The sequence below is a fragment of the Platichthys flesus genome, chromosome 4 (genome assembly GCF_949316205.1).
Source record: "Platichthys flesus chromosome 4, fPlaFle2.1, whole genome shotgun sequence".
In the NCBI taxonomy this organism is placed as follows: Eukaryota; Metazoa; Chordata; class Actinopteri; order Pleuronectiformes; family Pleuronectidae; genus Platichthys; species Platichthys flesus.
Window position 1 is genome coordinate 24,634,431 of NC_084948.1, and position 15,364 is coordinate 24,649,794.

The 15,364-nt window shown below is 45.3% G+C and overlaps 1 protein-coding gene across 2 annotated transcripts in view; it reads left to right on the top strand.

Moving 5' to 3' along the window:
• gab2 (GRB2-associated binding protein 2) overlaps nucleotides 1-8,299 on the top strand; it is a 34,143-nt gene extending 25,844 nt beyond the window's left edge. Inside the window, exons 3-10 of one of the 2 annotated variants that reach the window (XM_062386266.1) lie at nucleotides 2,271-2,499; nucleotides 4,520-5,115; nucleotides 5,849-5,946; nucleotides 6,139-6,418; nucleotides 7,117-7,207; nucleotides 7,401-7,503; nucleotides 7,632-7,754; nucleotides 7,863-8,299. In XM_062386266.1, the coding sequence (XP_062242250.1) occupies nucleotides 2,271-2,499; nucleotides 4,520-5,115; nucleotides 5,849-5,946; nucleotides 6,139-6,418; nucleotides 7,117-7,207; nucleotides 7,401-7,503; nucleotides 7,632-7,754; nucleotides 7,863-8,006 (1,664 nt within the window). In that variant the 3' untranslated portion in view covers nucleotides 8,007-8,299. The remainder of the gene's footprint in view (nucleotides 1-2,270; nucleotides 2,500-4,519; nucleotides 5,116-5,848; nucleotides 5,947-6,138; nucleotides 6,419-7,116; nucleotides 7,208-7,400; nucleotides 7,504-7,631; nucleotides 7,755-7,862) is intronic. The other variant, XM_062386267.1, reaches the window with a different exon arrangement.
• The last annotated feature ends 7,065 nt before the right edge of the window (nucleotides 8,300-15,364 follow it).

Genomic DNA, 15,364 nt, shown 5'->3' on the forward strand with positions numbered 1-15,364 from the left:
TACAAAGCTTTTTGTGGAGAAGGGAGATGATGCCTAAACAGCCCGAGGAGAGTGGAGTCACTCAGAACAATGGTGTAATTGAGGATCATTGGGAGGGGGGGGAGTCCCTGCCTGTGTGGCTTCGGGCCCGGGCATCTCACTGATGTCCACTGGCCTGAAGACCCAACAGCAGAGGCCCTTTTCCCCCCCAGGCATTGATGTGACCTCATTTAGCTAACTAGGATCCAGAATACCCCCCCGCCCTCCTACCACTCCACATGCATACACAAACGCTCACACACATCAGGGGTGTGTGTGTGTTGTCTTTTATTCACCAGGGTTGTGGTGTGTGTGTATGGTCACCACTCATCGTGACTCACAGAGCTCTGCCCTCTTGTTAAAAGGCCGTTTGACCCGTAACAGGCTCTGTGAAGGTCTGAGAGAGGAGAGGGACAGTGACGTCAATGACTTCAGGAGCATCGTCAAGAGCTTTTATGTGTCAGCTGAAGTGGGTTTGATAATATTTAATATTCTCTGCGAGGAACCCTAACCCGAATCATATACATTTTCTCAAGGCACTTTATACAAACCTCTGGAAACCAGACTCAACATCTGCCTCCACTGGTTTGGGGGAGCAGGTAAAAATGGGGAAGAGGGGAGAGAAGAGAGAGAGATGGGGAGGAGAGAGAGAGAGAGAGAGAGAGAGAGACCAGGAACAGTTGTGTAACCATCACGTTTCAGCGCTGACTGACTGGTTGTTATAATCCAAACAATAAGAGAAAAGTCCCCCCCCCCTTGTTTAAAACGTGGCTCACACGTCTCCAGGAACATTCATCTCAGCGGCTTCACACTTCTCACCCTGGTGTTGAATTTGCTGCGAGTTGGACGCACAGAAGGTGAAACTTTGGATTTTTAAAAACCCGTTGACTGTGAGAACAGCTCGTTCACAGCCAGGGGAACTTGGTTCTGAGTCGAGCTTTAAATAAACAGGTGAACAGCTCTTTGTGCAGGTTTTGTGGGTTTTGTGGACTGAATCCTGCAGCAGGCTCAAGTCCTTGCCGTCACTTTTTACAGTTACAGAAAGAAAACTGCAAACCGGCGTCGCCACAGGATGAGCAAAGAACCCGTTCCTGTAACCGACTGGTTCAGAACAAACACTGCACTTGTTTTTTAAACCAGTAGATTTACAGTTTCTCTCTGGTTTTCATCCTTGTACATATCTTTGTTTAAATCTCTAAACCTTTCTTAAATCATGCAATTTTCTGGCTGTCTCCCGAGCCTCTTAGAAATTGCACAGTGCATTTATTTCACTTGTTGTTTTTGACATATTAAATTGAACAATTAACCAAAGACACAATTGATATAAAAGCGGTTATATGGGTCTGTAGTGGATCTCATTAATTAGCCCACACGTGATCATGCAAATCCCTCGCGTTTACAGTGAAAAGACCGGAGATTAGATTCTGCAAAAGACCTGTTTTCTTCTTTCTTGTTTCTTCCTCCTTGTGTTGCACACAGCTCCACGGGTCGATGGATCAGTGGGCCGCCCACTCTCTACTCCTACAGCTCAGTGTGCGCCCCCTCTCTTTGGCCCCCTGCCCAGCCTGCGTGCAGTATCCCCATCTTAGATCTGCACTTCCTTTAAAGCCTTTAAACACAGGGATCTTGCACAGAAACAAATGAGTGCACATTTATTTCCTGCACATTTAAATTGTATATTTATTACGATGATTTATTTACTTTAGCCTTCCTGACTGTATGCTGTCAGTTTCTAACAAAGCACAGATCAATTTTTTTTCTTCCAGATTTTGCAGGAGTATTTTGTTCTCACAGTCCTGCTGTGCTAAAACAGGGCTCGGCTCAATAAAATCCAACAAAGCACATTGACCCTGGTCATAAAGGATAACTTGGATCATGTGCTTTTGGACCACTCACACCCTGCAGCCCAAAAAAAGCAGAAGGACTCTGTTTTCTCTCCTCCCCTGAGACAGATCCGTCCTCGCTATTGATTAGAGAGCAGACTGAAAGCTCCTGAATACAAGACTCCATGCAAAGCAAGGTCACGTCACGGCTTGAACCCCTCAAATGAATTACACACTCTGACTTCAGGGGTTTTTTGACAACAAAAGGAAAATGTTGAAGGGATGATTACATGACTGGTCTTTACTTTGTGGTGCATTTGAAAGTGCAAGACGCCTCATCTGTACAACACTGATTTAACATGTTTAAAGAAAAACACTCTTGTGGGGTAAAACAATCAATAACTCCAGTTTCCCCCCCCCCGTCTGCAGATGGCAGGTCGCAACATATGCCACGTTCTGTCGGAGCAGATGACACCGGCTCCGCGGCCCCTCTGACCGGAGAGCGCAAGTCCTCCGCCCCCGTCCACTCCAGGCAGCCGGTCCTCTTCACCTTCGACGTGCCCGTGCGCCACTCACACTCCGGCTCCTTGTCCAACAGCGCGCCCCAGGACTACCTCCTCCTCCACCAGTGCATGAGCAGGAAGACGGAGAGCGCAAGGTAAAGGTCACGACCCCCGGGCGTCCTGTGTCAGTTTCCTGTTATCCGTTAATGCAGGTCAACATACAGGTTTACGGCGCTTCCTCAGTTTAGAAGCCCCCGAGGGTTCGAACTACTGTTACTGGGGGGGGGGGGGGGGGGGTTAAGCTAACTGTGTGTGTGTGTGTGTGTGTGTGTGTGTGTGTGTGTGTGTGTGTGTGTGTGTGTGTGTCTGTGTGTGTGTGTTTCAGATTATTAATGTATTTTAAAAGCAATCTGGTTGAAGAATATTAAAGTGAATATTCTAAACAAACTTATTTAATGTATTATTATTGTGTAACTTTCTAACTTGAAGGTCACGCTCCCAATGGAATCACATTTAAATTCACATAATATCCCTTTTTAAGTATTCTTTGAGAAATCAATAAAAAAAATTGCAAGATCACGCATAACGTAAATGACGGTGGGAGAAAGTTTTGGCTCCGCCCCCTGTTCATGATTCACAATCTAAAATGCACTGGTTGATTAACAGACACAAACCACATCCTGCCCCTGATGTTCCATGGAAGTCCGCCCAGCAGTTGTTGTGTAATGCTGCCAGCTAACTGACAGTGAAACAAACAGATGAAAGCATAACTTCCAAGGCAGCTACTAATAATAATATGATAATGATATATACACAGGACAAGGGGATATGGATTAACACAGAATCTGTCATTTTAATAAGCCATATTGATAATTATTTAAAGATCACATGTAAATGTCTCAGTTTGGTCCATCCAGTGTATTTTATGCCAGAAAAATTAAAATATATTTCGACTTAAAGCAGAGTTTAATCAGACTGTCACGAATATTCATAAATCAGAAACTGTGGATACTTGGTCAGCTGCTGTTTCTACACGGTTGTGCTGAGCATTTAATAAACAAAGGCTTTTGTTTATTAAATGCACTCCTGAGTTTTCCCCCCATTAACATTCCCCTCACCTCCAGTGGCCACTTCCAAGAATCAAAAGGCAGCTGTGATAAGGATGCCGCTCTGCAGATAGGCCGTACAGTGAGATGATCAATGAGGTCGAGGCTGCCGTTCATCACGGCTCCAGGTCCGGACTCGCCCGGGAGGGAATCGCCCGCCCAGCCGCACGACTTGCACATAAATCTGCTGCTGTGCTGGACCTCGGTGGGACGCAGGGAATCAAACCGCACCATCCATCTCATCGGCTTCATGCAGATATTTCTGTGTGTCTGATAATTAGGACTGGCATCTGGTGATTTACGTCGGATCCAAACTGGTCTGATGACCGAGTGGCGTTCAGTTCCCAGTGACGGACGGAAAAATGATGAACAAAAATTATTGATTGATGATCGAAAAAATCCTGAGGAGGCAGCAAAGCGTGAGGTCGATATTAATTACGTCACTTTGATGCATTATTCATTCAAATTGTGTTCCATTTATAACCTGGAACATTAGCCGCTAATGCATATGCGTGAAATCCCAAAGTGAGATCAGCACGGACGTAAAGAAACGACACCTCGAGGATTTCCTGTCTTTACATCGGACAACTTAGTCGGGCCCATTGCTCGGCTAACTGGGTAGACACTTCTGAACTGGGAGCTGGTTGTAGTTGCTGCTCAAGGTCAGGGCCCCGCCGAGGAGCCAGAATAAATGAGGCTTGTCCCTGGGGTGTCTAAACCGAGGCCGACACACTGTGAGAAAGTCGCGTCGCTCGCCCTCTGAACGTGGACGCCCTCTCTCCCTGTCCACGCGCTGGGAAACGTGTAAACAAATCAGCTCCTCAAAGAAATGAAATAAACAACAACCCTGGAAATCCGATTCCTGTGTAGCTGCACCGAGGGGCTCGAGCCCGGCTGCAGAGATGTGCTGTTTTTGAAATGTGCTGCAGCCTTCAGAGGGGCCGTGTCCTCTGAAGAGCTACAGTGCCATCTCCTGGCTCTGTGGATAGTTACATCTAATGCAACTGTACTACATGATATTATCAAAGGGCTGATTATGTGTGTGTGTGTGTCTTTGTCCATGTTGCAGGAGTGCCAGCTTCTCCCAGGCCACACGGAGCAACCTGTTCGTGGGGAGCGACTCTGCTGTGCAGAAACTCTCTCACGGCTTCTCCCACTGTCTGAACGGCATGGGCGGCCAGTTGCACGGCTTCTACAGTTTGCCCAAACCAGGAAAACACCAGTTACCCTCGCAGGACGACTCGTCCGAGGAGGCCTGCTACGTGCTGCCGCGGGGCTTCAGCTCCGAGGCGCCGGCCCACAGCGGGCTGGGCGACTCGGAGCTGGAGAACGAGGAGGTGTACACCTTCAAGACGCCCTGCAACGCCCTGGCCACCATGCACGACAGCGAGCGGCCCACGGACAACTACGACATCCCCACCACGCCCGGCTCCTTCTACCAGATCCCCCGGACGTTCGATAAGAATCACAACGCCCTGACGCCCTCCAGCTCCGAGTCGTCCTGTGCGCCCCCGCCCAGGCCCCCGAAGCCCAGCCAGGGGTCGGAGGGCCAGTGGGGGAGTCCCCAGTCGGTGGGAAGCCAGAACGGGGAGGTGACGCCTGCGGTGTCGGTTATCCCACGCAGGAACACTCTCCCTGCTGTTGAGAACATCAGGCTGCACAGAGGTACACAGGTTTTCTCTTTCTTCCACTGTTTTCCTAACGTCTTCCTCCTGAACGCCGCCTCGGCTCCACTCGCTCAGATCTTTTGAAATCGCACTTTTCACCTGTTTCCTGTTTTCAAAATGCAGCACGGCCTCATCGGGTCCATCCTCCCGTGGCGTTGTGGCGACTTTGCACTTCCTTTTCCTCCCCCTTTCCCCCCCTCGCTCCCTCCCTCTTCCGCTATCTCTCGTTTTACTGACTCAACAGCCGCAGCTGAGCAGAAACAAAGGCGCCGGCCCGGCAGACACACGGTTCTGTTGAGACACTAATGAAACTCAAGCCGTGCAGCGACTCCAGAATTTGCAAAGTCCTCGCTCGGGGGCCTCGTACAGCCCGAGGCCAGAGTTGACCTCTGACCCTTGTTAGTGAGGCTACAGGCTGTTCACACACCTGTGCTTCGATAAAGACTAATTCGGACCCAGTCAGGCGTTTAATGCAGTGCCACTCATGTTGTGTTGGTTCCATTAGAAACACAACTTCTCCTCCTTGATGTGTCTTTTCTCTTACTCCACCTCCTTTGCTGCGATTATTGCAGAACGTCTGACTCTGCTTCACGTGAGGGGGATGTTTTTCTTTTCCCTTTCCCAGTTTACAGCAGTGGTAAATATTGATTTCTCCCCTCGCCCCCCTCTCTCTCTCTCTCTCTCTCTCTCTCTCTCTCTCTCTCTCTCTCTCTCTCTCTCTCTCCCCACAGGCTCCTCCTTCGAAACGAACAGCCACCACCGTCCCATCCATTTCAACAGCTCAGGCCAGTCTGTGGAGTCGGTCAATGACGGCTTCAGCTCCTACCTGGTGAGTCACCGGCTCCTTTTCGCCGCTCAGATCAATCCTGTGCAGTGGCGCCATCATGAAGCACACAGATAGAGAAAAAAAAAAATGCATTTCCTCCATATTTTGCTCGAGTCGAGCGCTGCAGTTTTTTCTGCAGAGTAGAGCCCAGAGAGATTGAGATGTCATGTGACCGCTGTGTCCCTTTGACACCAGAGAACCAAAGCCCCCCTGACTCGCTCCGACAGCGGCAACTCGGATGACAACTACGTGCCCATGAATCCGGGCTCGTCGCCACTCAGCGCCGCCCTGGCTGACAGTCCTAAGAATATCTACATCCCCATGAGCCCTGGGCCACATCACTTTGATTTCCCAGGATTCTCTGCAACGCTACCTGCCCGCAAGGGGAGCAGCGCCTCCCTGTGTCACCGGCCCAGCCGCCTCAGCGATGTGACGCCACCGCCCATCAACCGCAACCTCAAACCCAACAGGAAGTGTAAGTTTCTGGCAGCGTAATAATAATATTATAATAATAAACTTTATTTCTATAAGGGCCTTTCAGAAGCAGAGTAATAGGGTGTTTCACAAAGTTAAAGTGTGACGTTAGCAAATCTTATATGTATCTTAAGCCAGATCATATTTTTTGCATATGCACAGAAACAACAAGACAATGAATGAACATCTAAAACAATAAGTTAGAAATATATAGAAAAAACTATAACATGCTTATAAAAACTATACATATATACATTTATGCTATATGTTAATTATCCTTTATGTTTGCAGATGTAAAAAAAGGTATATTTGTATATTTTACAGAATAAAAAGTGCAGAAAAGATGTTGAAATATATTCATTTTATTGAATTAAGTTCTAAATATTTGGTCGTATTTGGAATTTATTTTAATTTATAACTATTTATCATAAAGACACTCTTATAAAGCTGTTAAATATCAAGCCTCATTACTTTTCTCGGTCATAAGAATCTGAAAACAACATTTTAGGAATCAGAATTGTGAATTTTCTTCTCTCTATTGTCATTACATCACCCCCCCAATAATTCATACATGTCAGGCTCTAGTTGTAACTATTGAAATCTCCATCTTTCTATCAGCTCTCCAGGTTTTGCTTTGTTTACTGTTCCAACAAAGACAACAGTTATTTTGTTGACAGCGTTCGCTCTTGTTTTCCACAGCGAAGCCAACACCTCTGGATCTGAAGAACAATGGGATTATTGATGAGCTGCCATTCAAGAGTCCGGTCACCATGTCCTGGATTCGGCCCATGTGAGTCTCACATCAGTCATTCAAGATAGATTACCCCCGGCCACGCACACACACACACACACCCACACACACACACACACACACACACACACACACACAAACCCAGCTTGATGGCACAGACTGCCTCTGTTACTTTCTTCCTGCCTGAGGTCAGAAGGTAGACGCACTCACTGTCCTGTTTGCTTTGCTCCAGGCCGCCTATGAACTCCATATCCTCCCAGCATTGTCGACCCATCTCCACACAGAGCATCACCAGCACCGACTCTGCAGACAGTGAGGAGAACTATGTGGCTATGGTGAGTCCCGATGGCCGGAGGGGGGGAGATCAGGGGGGAGCACATGGTGTTCTTTGTTTTAAAACGAATCACTCGTTTGCATGCTAGTAGCTGTGTGAGTAACACCTCCCCCTCCTGCCCCCCATTAGCAGAACCCAGCGTCTACCTCGCCAGCCATGAGCGGCACCAGCAGCCCGGCCCCCAGGAAGTGCGGCAACGTGGACTACCTGGCGCTGGACTTCCAGCCCGGCTCACCCAGCCCGCACAGAAAAGTAAACAGATGTTTTTTTCTGTGTCGACTTAATCCATTACAGTCGATTGTTCTTATTTCTCCGCCCTCAGGCCAGTGTCTCACTCCTGCCTTACTCATCCTTCCACAGCCCTCCACGTCCTCCGTGACCTCCGACGAGAAGGTGGACTACGTGCAGGTGGACAAGGAGAAGACCCAGGCCCTGCAGAACACCATGCAGGAGTGGACCGATGTGCGGCAGTCTACTGAGCCCGCCAAGGGGGTCAAGTCCTGACACTGACTTGTACGAAAAACAACACACGGAATATTCCAATCTGAAGACAAGCATCGCCAGTGTCACGTTCCTACCACTGCTATGAATGCTGGGCGGGCTGGTTTAAAGCCTGAGACGTTTGGACACATAAGCCATAACCGACCCTGACGCCTGTTCTCTGTGATGATGACTACTGCAGGATATCAGGCCATAGAGGTGAAGCTTCCTGCCAGAGCTCTCCACGCAGACTGTTAGAACAGAGTATGGACAGATGATAATGTGTATTAATGTATATCATCCTTACTTATCAATCATCCCCCCCCCCCCCCCCATGGAAGCTGTGCCCCCCCCCCCCCCCCCCCCCCCGCCCTCTGCATAGTTTTTAATTTGAATTTTGCATCAACCGAAAGAGTTGAGCTGCTGCCAGTTAACACTGTGGTTTAAACCGGTCGATAACCATTTTAAATATAACGTAAGAGTGTGCTCGCTGGTCTCAGGAATGCCAAGATGCACTCCCCCCCATTTCCTTGGCATGCGGGCAAGACTCTCTCTTCTCACTTCAATCCATCATTTGTGCTGAGTCTTGCAGAAGCGGCTGAGGAGATTATTTTCACTGCGGGCAATCATTTCAGCTTAGCAGTGCATGTCTGCGAAGAGGAGGGAGGCAGGGAGGGAGGGAGGGGGGGGAACACATCGATGCAAAGGCCTGTGTCAGAAGCCCTAATGATAACTGTGCATGACTCTTTGCCTCAGTTTCAATTAAGCACGGCCCCAAAGCGGTTTCTTATTTCAAAAAGCCGTCAGGGTGTGATGGCAGACGTCACTTCACCGCAGGTACAAAGTCTGTAACGTCCAAATGTGCAGAATGAAGAAGGGAGGGGTTTGACTTCAGGTAATGTTCTAAATGCATTTCATTTTTCTAAATGTGCACTGACCAAGGAAGGAGACGATGGAGACGGAGGAGTCAACGTAAAGCAGGAGTTCAGAGACGACCCATAAATTCAAGCTAAGAGGGAGGAGAGAAAGCATGTTTATGTTTTCAGCCCCTCGCTGATTTATGTCTCCGGGCTTTGATATGTCCACGTACACAACAGCAGTTGTTTCCTGTGTGTAAATTATTAATAGAACGTGTTGTCGACTGTTTGATGCACTCGTCGTCTGAGACACACACACACACACAAAAGAAAACCATGCACCGCGGTGATATTGAGCCGCTCCTGCAAAAAAAAACTAACAAAAAAACAAGGATGAAGATTTGCCAGTGATCAGAGTCACTTACAAAAAAGAAAGAAAAAGCAGTTGAGGAAAGTATGTGCTCTTAATTTCCTTAACTCTTCTTATTGTTTAATTTGCCTTAATGTTTTCATTTCACTTAAGACTATAAAGTTTGCCTTCTGAAGAATTTTTTTAAATAATTTTGTTGCCATATTATTCGAGGAAGAGCCATATTGTGTTTAGGACAGCTGAATGATTCTAGTTCAACCTAAGTCCAGTATTTCATTGTGGGCTGGAACCACTGAAGGGAGAACCCCCCCCCCCCCCCCCCCCCGCGTTCTGAATAGTACGGACCGCGCAGTGCTCGATGGTGTTATCGATTATTTCATTAAGATTTACTTCTTAATGTTTTTTCTACCATTTTTACTGCGTTTGTATTCTTTCTATCATTATTTTGTACTGATAGGTGTGAGCACGGGGTCCGGCTGAGTTAAGCTAAGTTTGTTTTCAACCTGTATTTTATTTCCTTTTTTATTGTTAAATCCCCCTTTTTTATACCTGAGAATGGGGGGGGGGGGGCTGGCGGTTTGAGTTGCACTGAACAGGAGAGCTGTGATGGGGGGGGAGGATTTAAAAGAGGATGAAGCAAAGACTGAAGAAGAGCCTGTCCCCCCCCCCCCCCCCCCCCACACCCCTGTTAGTCTCCGAAGTGAAATAGATGTGTAATTTATTATCTAGAGAGAGACGCAGAGGAGCCGTGTGTGTGTGTGTTGTGGTAGATTGTGAATTGTAGTAAGTTAAATGACAGCCTGACTGGGTGACACTGAGAAAACACAGATCTGCTGCCGGGGACTGTCACTGGGTTGACGCACTGTACCAGTAGAGGCCATGTTTGTTTTTGTTGTTTTTGTTTGTTTTTTTTAAAAACCACTTTTTAATGCTACTACTGTAAAAGCATTCGCAGATTGCTCGTGTTTTAATTTATTAATTTATTGTGTGTTTTTTTTTGGGAAATTGTGAGAAAAAAAAAAAAACAGAGGAAGAAAAAACAAAAGAGAACCCGACGAGGAAACATTCTCACCACTAACACTGATGTACGCAAAAGAACTGTCTGGATTTTTGTGAAGCAATATGACAAATGATGCCAGTGTGATGGTAACCATGTGGTACAGTACAGTTGACTTTGGGATTCACGCAAGAATACAAGGTTTTTTCTTATTCCTGTATTATTGTAGACTTTAAACTGTGGACAATAGAATAAATCAAGAAGTGAAAAGTTTCATGTTGGAGTTCGTCTGTGAATGTGAACACAACCGCTGACACTGTGGGAACCAGAGTTTTAATTGGTGCTGTAACACAAAATAATGGGACGTCTGCTGCCCCCTGCTGTTTAGGGACAACAGCTGCATTGGTAGACGGATCAGATGACGAGCTGCCAGTGACGGATTCAGCCCATATGTGGTTTTAAAAAGCTGATACACTCACCAGTGGGTTTTTTATCCTATTTATACCAAAACCTCAAACATGTTAATCCTCATGACTGAAGCAGCATTTTATCTGGTGTTTGCACATTGTATGTTATTTGTTATGCTTTTTTTTAATGAAACAATTTTAATATTCTCCAGAATCTCTCAATCAACCAGACCGCTCTTCTATTGAAATCCAACACACATGTGTCACATGTTCCAGTGATGACCAGTAATAACATGAAGTAATTTCCCATAAATGAAAATGACTGACTGGCCACATGTGTCTCAGTCACCAAACACCAAAAGGACAAATCATCTGACTCACTGACCGAGAGGAGCAGGCGGCGGAAAAAATAAAATGACTGAATGTTTCTTTACTTTTCTTCTGTGCTCTATTTCTTCACCCCCTGCAGAATATGCCCCCCCCCCCCCCTCCTTTCATGGATAATAGTGATACTGATATGAGCGGGTGTCTGGCCAGACAATGGACAGTATCGACCGTGCTCGTATTGATCTGCGCCTGGTATGAGGAGCAGCTGCAGAGAAAGGAAAAAAACTGTTACACAAGACTCTCTGGACTTTTGTCTGACCATATATATATATATATATTTATAAATATATATATGTGATCTGGGGATTTGGGAATTCTACACACAGAGGTCTAAGGTTTCTCTTCCCGAGCTGAAGCAATAATATCTCGTACCATCATGCCTTCGTACAAACTCCCCTGGACTATAGTGTCATGAAACATGAATTGTATATTATACAGTTAGTTTACCAACATATTTATTTACATGTATTTACTTCGGGGGTCCTGTTAGAAATCATGAATTCTCCACTGAGGTGGTATCATCAATATGCTTTTAAAAGTTTTAATTATGTAGCAGAGTGAATTTAGTCATTTTGTTTTTATTTTGAATCTTATTACATCTGTTTCAGCCACTTGACCCCAGCCCCCTGTTTCATTTAGGATTGATTTTAAGATATTATACATCAGCTTCATGATCTGGACCCCCCCCCCCCCCCCCCCATGTGTTCATAGTGAAGATATTCATGTATCTTAAAGACTCATAGTAATAAACTAATAGTAGCTAGGAAGGATAGAGTGAGGTGTGAGATAACTACAGTGTCAACCGGTTTGTAGCAGCCATCTTTCTTTCTTTCCCCACGACAAGCTGTTATTATTGTTGTGATTATTATTGTTATTTCTTTATTATTATTATTTCAAAACGACGGTAATTCAGGGTCCCAGGCGGTCTTATTTCTTCGTGGGCTCTCTTTTGCGTTGACATGTCCTCCCGCAGTGTTTTTGTGGTTTTCCTCCGAGAGCTGCAGTTACAAGAACATGCATCCTGTCTCGGTGACCGTCTGTGGTTTTACTGGTATCCAGTACAACGTCTTCATGGTGGGCTGAGTGTGCAGCCCCCTGCAGTACGAGCCTCTGCTGAAGTCATTAGGTCTGTTACATTGAATTAACTGGAGTGTGTTTGTGTGTGTGTGTGTGTGTGTGTGTGTGTGTGTGTGTGTGTCTGTGTGTGTGTGTGGGGGGGGGGGGGGGTAGGGTTATAACAAGGGCTAAACCAATTCACTTTACCTCTCCCTTTTAGACACATATTAAAGACATGGATTGTGGAGGTTTGCAGGTTTCATGTGCAGCCGACCTGAAAAAGAACTAAGTTGGGTCTCGAGTGGCCCCCAGCAGCCATCAGCTCCTTTGATTGGTTAATGGATAAAGTGGCACCTTAATATAGACATATCTGCGATGAAGATTATTTTGTCTGGTCTTACAGGAGGTCAAGTACAACAATAAATATGTAGGTGTCTTTTATTTGTTCCTTTACAAATATAGAATGAGTGAGAGCTCAAGTAGTACTCGAAGTAGTTAAACTTGTTTTAACTACTTCGATCATCACCTGAAGATTTGATATCGGCCTAAATGTGAAGTATCAAAGTACTGCAAACAGAAGTTGTCTCTTTTGTGATTACATAGTTATATAACCTAGATGTCATTGTGTAGATTATAATTAGCCATTAGCCATTATTATATGACCATGTGGCCAAATTAAGTAACAGGACTTTAGATGTGACTAATTTAATTCAATATATGTTTTATTCTCATTAATTGTGTTGCGATATTTGTGTTATTCTATAAAACACATAAACCCTAAATGTACCTGTTTGGTTTTGTACCAGGAATATCTGAATACTCTTCTACTTCATGAACTTATTCACAACAACCATCAGTATTAGTTACATACTAAAGAGAGGAGGAAAAAACACATTACTTTTCTTTCTATGAGTAGTTTTCACTTTAATACCTTAACTTCTACCTCGGATTGTACTATGAGCATAGTATTACTTTAATTTAAAATAATTTTTCCTGCCTTTGGTGTCCTAGTTTCAAATCTATGAGATAGTTTTTATTATTTTCATACCGTAAAGCAGGGGTCTTCAACGTTTTTCAGGCCAAGGACCCCCAAACTGCTGGAAAGATGGAGCAGGGACCCACTACTATATATATTCTATAAAAGTGTGTTTTATATTAAACTGGGCCTAGTGCCATGTATAAACATAGCTATCCTGCTATTGTGCATTCAATACTAAACTATTCAAATATTACACAGGTTCATATGTTCATGTTTTTAAATAAAACATGTGCAAGGTACAGGGTGGCCATGCCACTGCCATTTATAAACATACATCTTGCATACAACACTGAGCTATTAAAGTAATTCACAGATTCATGTTTTTATTTTAGACATACATGTAGAAGAGACAGTGAATCCTCAAGCCATCTGTGGACGGCACACATACTCCCACATTAGTGAGATGTCGGACCCTGATGGGTAGCACACAACTTATCTAACCTTGGACAGATAGAGGTTGTCAGGCATAGGGTCATATCAGCCTCATAATATGTTGGATGCAATTTAAGTAATTTAAATTTGTGGGGAAAAAATTGGTTGGAAAAATTCTAAAAAATATAATAATTATCTCAACCAAATATGTCATATTGTGGTCATCACCTACGTGGGCGGAGTCTACCTGTACTTGACTCTGATTGGTTTGTAGACGGTATACGATCATCTGCTTCTTCTTCTTCTTCTCTTGTTTAATTCTGTATCTACTTCCTGTGATTGGTCTAAATTACAAACTCTCCAACAAAGTGTTTTCACTGCAAACCGACAGAACCCTGGTTCAGTTTGATCCAGACCCAGAACTCCTCTTCTGCTGTGAGGAACCGTTCACACCTGATGTTCAGGTTCACACTGAACTGAAGAGTCTGAAGCTCTGAACCAAACCAGGTGTGAAACTAAACCAATGAGAAACTCTCTGTGAGCAAAAGACTGTTTAGTTATTGGATGAAAAACGTTTCACTTTGTAGTTTTTTTATTTCCTGCTTCTATCTCAGTTTGACAAATGACTTGTGACAGATGCCCTCTGTTTGAATAACTACCAAGAGAGAGAGAGAGAGAGAGAGAGAAAGAGAGAGAAGGTCAGAGAGAGACAGAGATCAATGCAGAGAGACAGAGATCAATGCAGACTCCTATGATCTTTGGAATCCTTTATTTGGAGTGCACTCTCCTATGATCAGGAAGTCAACATGTGTACTGCATGTGATGGTATGCACTTCATTCACTTGCTAACCATTACAAACAAGAAGAAGAGCTTCTATTCTCAAGCAAGATGGCAACATGGAACAGGCAACCAAGAACCACGCAGGATTATACGTTCCAAGGCAGACGTGAGGTGTCCACCATTAAGGGGGGGAGCTCCCTTGGTGTAGATATGCCCACTCTTATTAAAAAGCTTCAGCAGGACCTTCACCGTATGGAGGCAAAATACGAAGAAGAAAAAGCAGAGAAGGATTTGCTGAAGATATCACTTCAACCGTTGGTCAACTGCTCCAAATATATTCCCAGCATGTTGGAGGGAACCCAATTTAAAGAGAAGGTAGAGGTTTTACGGAGGCTAGTGTCTCAACAGAAGACCATTATTGAGGGGAAGGACCAAACAATTCTGTGTCTCAACACAAAGATCACAGAGTTAGAGGATTCCAACAACCAGCTGAAGCAATCAGCCTCCTTTCCTTCTCTGCCCGCCAAGACCCACGCACTGGACTTTGACCAGGAAAAGGTCTCAGATCATGAGGACTCAGAGAGCCCTGAGTTGTCGGTTGATGACTCAGAGGTCTCGGATGAGGAATCAGAGGTCTCAGGAGAGGAATCAGAGTGCTCAGGAGAGGAATCGGAGTGCTCGGATGAGGAATCGGAGGTCTCTAATGAGGAATCAGAGGTCTCACTTGAGGAATCAGATTGCTCAGATGAGGAATCAGAGTGCTCAGAACAGGAATCAGAGTGCTCAGGAGAGGAAACGGAGTGCTCGGATGAGGAATCGGAGGTCTCTAATGAGGAATCAGAGGTCTCACTTGAGGAATCAGATTGCTCAGATGAGGAATCAGAGTGCTCAGAACAGGAATCAGAGGTCTCAGGAGAGGAATCGGAGGTCTTGGATGAGGAATCGGAGGTCTCTAATGAGGAATCAGAGGTCTTGGATGAGGATTCAGAGGACTCAGGAGAGGATTCAAAGGTCTCGGATGAGGAATCGGAGTGCTCAGAACAGGAATCAGAGGTCTCGGATGAGGAATTGGAGGTCTCTAATGAGGAATCAGAGTGCTCAGATGAGGAATCAGAG